This window comes from Belonocnema kinseyi, chromosome 9, assembly GCF_010883055.1.
Source record: "Belonocnema kinseyi isolate 2016_QV_RU_SX_M_011 chromosome 9, B_treatae_v1, whole genome shotgun sequence".
NCBI classification, from domain to species: Eukaryota; Metazoa; Arthropoda; class Insecta; order Hymenoptera; family Cynipidae; genus Belonocnema; species Belonocnema kinseyi.
In genome coordinates, this window is record NC_046665.1 from 45,778,676 (window position 1) to 45,784,501 (window position 5,826).

Genomic DNA, 5,826 nt, shown 5'->3' on the forward strand with positions numbered 1-5,826 from the left:
CATAGATATATAGTAACGGAGGTTATTGCACTTCCATATACATATAATCATATAAAGTACTTAACTCTTCTGAACAAAGGATAGATTTTTATCTCGATCAGTCCTTTCATTTATTTTTTAATTACTCTCTTACGTTATTCAATTTTGAAAGTGCGAAAAAAAATTTCCATAATTAGTATACATAATAAATTGTTTTGAATTTTATTACTGACTATAATTATAGAGAAAATTTGTACAGAAATGAAATTAAACTCAAATTAGTTTTTTTCATTATATTAAAAACAATTTAAGCACATTCTATATCTAAATTCACACGCATATGTATGTGCAAGTATATAATTAATAATTTAGAATGGAAATTTAACTGTTTCATTTCTATAAAATAAATATTTCTTAAAAGTCAATGTGTATGGAATTTCATATGGGAGCTCATGGGAGAACTTCACATGGTGAAATATAACATATAAATTATTTATTTACCTATAGGACCCAAATTCGGAAGTTGAAAGTGATTGTCAAAAACTTCAAGAATGTATCCTCTTGATGGTCCATAAACTGTCACAGAAAAACGCATTCCCCGTTGAATAACGAAAATTTCGTTTGGTTCGCATTTCATTTTTCCAAATTCTGTTGTTATCTGAAGAGCTCCCAATTGTGGCACTGTAAAGCAATATAAAATCATTTCAAGAATAGGTTCGCTAACGCCCTCCCAAAAAGGTAATTTAGGCGTGGATCTAATGAAAAAGAAAAACCTGAACTGTTCTCAATATAATCGCAAAAATGTTAAAATAATGTAAAAAAATTTATTTGGAAAAAGATGTAGGATAAATATTGCCTTTTTAACCATCAAATATGGGCATCTTTCTCCATTTTTAATGCAAATCATTGTACTGGAATTCGGTCAGAGTCAATAGAATTTACGCGAATTCTCTTGAACTTTCAAAAATCCTCAGGAGGTTACTTGAACTCGCTCGAATTCCCATGAAATTCATTAAAATTGTTTTGCAATAATTCAAGTTTTCTTAGGTCCGCTTGAATTATTCTAAATTTACTTGACATTTCCAGAATATATTGGAATTGAGTTTGAATTCAGTTTCAAATTAATTACAGTAAATTTAAAAAAAATGAAAACAATCATTCCCCTTGAGAAAACATGAGCTGGAAAATTGTCAAGAAATTTTCTAAGATTTTTCTGTATTAAATAAACAAATAAAATGTCCCATATCTGATATCTGCAAATAAAAGTCTTATTTCAATACTGCACATAAGCGGGTTACCGCGAACAGAATATCGAAGTGTTGAATATTGTATGTTTCATAGCTTTGGATGCTATAATAACTTCCAAAATACAACAATTTATATTGCGCGACGCATTACACAAAAGGTAGGAAATGTTTATGTGCACGACATTTTTTAGAAGACTTAATATTTAAGTATTTTAATTCATACAAATTCCATTTTTCTTAGGATAAAAACAATTCTAAGACCTTGATCTGCTTGTTACATATTTTGCTATTGCATTATCGAGTAGATTTTTTTTCTTTCTTCCGATTGATATATACCATGCATGCCGCATCATCTGCCAAAGAATAAAGGTCAGATTGGAATTAAGTCCGAAAACCTACTACTGAAACAATAAGTCTCATTTATTGATAAATTATATGTAGATCAAATTTCTTGACCACTGTCATTTAATTACACAAATTATCAAAAGTATATCATGTTTACAAAATGAAGGTTAACTCCTACTTAAAATGTATTCCACAATAATAAATATTTTTAGAAAAACTACAATGCATAAATAATTCGAATTTCCTTTCTAAATCAATATACTTTTCCTTATTAAAATGAAAACTCTGTGAAAGATTAGTGAAATAATAAGCAAAGAAATGGAACTAAAGATTGACGTAGATTGTAAGAATAAGTGCCTGCTTTCACTTTCCCCTCAAATTTCAGTGTTTTTCATCCCATTCTCTTAGTTCTTTTGGAAGAGAATATAAGGATTTATGTCGATTAGTATGCGCTCTTGAAAATAAAGCCTCTTCAATAACGACCACGCATCGTTCAGTAAAGAGTTGAGTCGCATTTATGTAGACCATGACTTTCACACACGCATAGAATGGAGGCTTTTCGCTTACCAATAAGGAAGTCACCATCTGAATTGTAAAAGGCCTTATCTTTCATGGAAGAATTGCAAAGATAAATATGAACAGCAACTCCAGTTCGCATGCGCGCATCGCCAGCCCCACAAAGTGTGTGCAAACCCTGGACAAAATCCACTTCCGGTTCCTGACGAGTCGGGACATCGAAGGGCTTCCAACGAATCTGGAAAAAATATTTCAAGGAAGACACTCAAAATTTTTCATGTTAAAAAAGTTTATTTAATCAACCTTATTTTTCATTTACATAAAACTTGATTATAATACGGAAACTTCCAATAATTCTGTAAGGATTATTTTTTAAACTTTAGGTCTCCTATCGTCAGGATAAGTAAGATTTATGTTTCCCCTGTCTCTTTAAACGTAAGATCTTATATTTCTTACTCAATATCTCAATTATTTTCACTGTAAATGAGATTTCATGCGACTTCAAGAGATTTAAAATAGTTTTAAAAATTCCCAGTTAAATTAAAGGATTTCAACACAATTCAAGGTATTTCACAGGACTTACAAATATGATCAAAATATCAAACAATTTTGACGGAATTTTATGAGATATTTGAAACTTTTCAGTGATTTTATATTAGGTTCCAAGGATTCCAAAATATTTAAAGGACATCACAAAAGTTTTAGGGCATTTCAAACAGTTCTAAAGGCTTACGACAGGTATTACAGATCTCAAATAATTTTGAAATATTCCGAGAGTTTTAAAAAATTATCTTGTAATTTCTTTATGATTATTATTATTATTTCCTTATTGTTGTAACTAATTACAATTGCAGAGAGAATCTCAATTTTTTCGAGAAATTTAAGAACATTTTAATGGACTTCAAGGAGTTTAATCAGATTTCAAGAAATTGTACAATATTTATTCAGGACTTTTAAAGGGGTTTTAAACGAATTTTAAGAGATTTCGAAAGTTTTCAAAAGGAGTGACAAGATTTTTAAAGATTATAAACGATTTCATAAAGATTTAAAGGGATTCAGAAGTACACCCACGGATTTTAAAGGATTTCGTAAAATTTTAAAAGACTTGACGAAATTCCAACGAATTTCTGAATATTATAATAGATTTAAAAGGATTTTGAAATGTTTTAATAGCTTTTAAATATTTTAAACATAAAATATTAATACAAATATTAAATATTAAATATTAAGTATTCAATATTCAATATTCAATATTAAATATTAAATATTAAATATTAAATATTAAATATTAAATATTAAATATTAAATATTAAATGTTTTAAATATTTCAATGAATTTTAAAGAGGTTTGAAAGAAATTTTATGGGATTTTAAAAATTTCAAATATTCGTGCGATTTAAAAAATTGAAAATGATGTAAAAAAAATGCTCCAAAAATTTCATTAGATTTCAAAGAAGTTTAAAAATATTTTAAGAGATGCCAAAGTATTTTACCGAATTTTTAAAGATGTCAGTGGATTTTAATGGAATTTCATAATGTTTTATAACATTTCAGAGGATTAAAAAGTGTTTTAGGAATTTTAACGGATTTCGAGAGCTTATAAAGGATTTAAAAGTATATCCACTGATTTTAGATGATTTCACTGAATTTTAAAGGAATTTTACAAATTTCAAGGGGTCTCGTAATGCCTCGAAATATTTCATGGAATTTTAAGGATTTTAACCGATTTTTAGAGAGTTTAAGGGACTTCGTGCAATATTAACGAATTTTTAAGGAATTTCAACCGTTTTTGAAGGATTTCAAGAGATTTTATGGTAGCTCAACCTTTTTAAAGGGACTTTCATGAAATATTTAAAGAATGTCCACATTGTGGAAAGTCACATTTGTGGCACTTCACATTTGTGGGAGGTCAGGTTTGTGGCAAGTCACATTGCAACAAGTCACATTGATGGAGAGTCACATCAGCGGTGAGTCACTTTGCGGGATCTCTCATTCGGCAAAATTTAAATTGTTTCAAAAATCTGGAAAAAGAGCGGCAAGTCATAATCAAAACAGGTCACATGGCAATAACTCTTCTTGAGAAAAATATAAAGTCCACATAAAATTGGCAAAAATTCGGCAAGTCACCGAAAATATGACTTGCTGCCAACACAAAATATGCACGTCAGTATCATATGATAGGTCTATAATAGTAAAAAACGTAATTTCAATAACCAGAGCAGGTTTCAATTAGCATATTTTTTAAAATAATTAGAAAAAGAAATTTACGTGAAAAATTCTTCAGTCCTGTCCCCCCCCCCCCTTGAATAAGAATTCGTAAGATTTTTACGAAATTAATTGACGCTCTCTTATCGCATAAAATAAGTTTTTTAATTATGTCTAATGCTTAAATGATGATAGACGATACAATTAAAAGTACTAAAGTTGAAAAAATGTAGTGCCAAGAAATTTCCAACTACTGAGTTTGTTCATAAAGTTTCAATAATTGAAGAATTTATTAGAAAAGAATTTCTAATGTAAAGTTATGTGGTTTATAGGAGCCCTATTGTGGATAGACAGTGCATTGTACTTCTTAATCAATAATTTATTAATTAAATATTTTATTTTAAGGCATCTAGGCTTAAAAGAGAAACGAAAGCGAAAGCCTTTAATTAAAACTCACTTGATTGGGAGTTGGTGGAAATTGATTCCACTGATGTGTCAAATGGACCTGAGATTCTTGAATTGGTTCGAAGAATTCATGTACAACCGATGGCCTTATTCTGTAGAGCCATGATCTTTTATTCTCGCATCTGGGCGCTGTTGAAAAGAGAAATTCTAACACTGAAGACAATTATACTCGGCATGCGTTTAACGGGCCTTAATTAAGCACCAGTTCAAGTAACTTATTATTTGTAATTAGTTGAGTTTAACTCACCGGTAAAAGCGCTGCCGGACAGTTGCTCAGTGTAAAGACCATAACGACACTTCTGCGGATTATTTTGACCGACTGGTAGTGCCCCAGGGCAACGCTCGTCCGTACTGCTGAATTCGCAGTCGAAGCCAGTCAAATACTTGAAAAATAAATGATATAATATTTAATGTTAAATAAGATAAAACATATAATAATAAAACAAAATGAGGGACAATTTTTTAAATAGAAGCAATGGATATCTTAAATTTTAAAAAAAGAATAGTAATGAAAACGAACTTTAAATTCTTCTTTCATGTTGGATCTTTGAAGGCAAATGTTTCTTTTCACCGAATACGTGAAGACTCGAAAATCCTTTGGCTTTATAAACTCTGGTCGGACTAAGTGGCGTCAACACAACGATTCGGATTATGCAGAACTTGTTTACTCATTAATTTTTCATTCCATTAAGATGCCTAGAATCCAAAGGCGCGACTCGGCAAAGCAGGTTTTTTACACTGCCAGTCGCTGATCACCTGGAAAAATTTATCTTCTTGATTACAAGACGTGTTCCTTATCGCATAAAAATTCATGGCCTCACAATGCCGCATTCGTCTACCTCTATGATTATTACACTTTCTAGGCCAGTAAAAATATTCACTGATTCAAAATGCATTCTCCCTGAAAAAAGCTACAAATGGGCCACTGATTGAAATCAGTAAATATTTTCACTGAAAATCAGTGAAATATATGCCACTGATTCAAATTTAGAGAAAAAGTGATGAGTGTTTGAATTTTAAAAACTAAAAACACGAATGATCTGAAAAGTGCGCAAACTTGTGTGAAAAAT

The 5,826-nt window shown here is 30.2% G+C and overlaps 1 protein-coding gene across 2 annotated transcripts in view; it reads right to left on the reverse strand.

Annotated features, from left to right (window-relative positions):
• LOC117180897 (homogentisate 1,2-dioxygenase) overlaps nucleotides 1-5,826 on the reverse strand; it is a 235,894-nt gene that overhangs the window by 204,734 nt on the left and 25,334 nt on the right. For both annotated transcript variants that reach the window (XM_033373497.1, XM_033373498.1), the window contains exons 2-6: nucleotides 5,277-5,512; nucleotides 5,004-5,139; nucleotides 4,749-4,885; nucleotides 2,139-2,325; nucleotides 481-660 (exon numbers count right to left, since the gene is read on the reverse strand). In XM_033373497.1, the coding sequence (XP_033229388.1) occupies nucleotides 481-660; nucleotides 2,139-2,325; nucleotides 4,749-4,885; nucleotides 5,004-5,139; nucleotides 5,277-5,294 (658 nt within the window). In that variant the 5' untranslated portion in view covers nucleotides 5,295-5,512. The remainder of the gene's footprint in view (nucleotides 1-480; nucleotides 661-2,138; nucleotides 2,326-4,748; nucleotides 4,886-5,003; nucleotides 5,140-5,276; nucleotides 5,513-5,826) is intronic.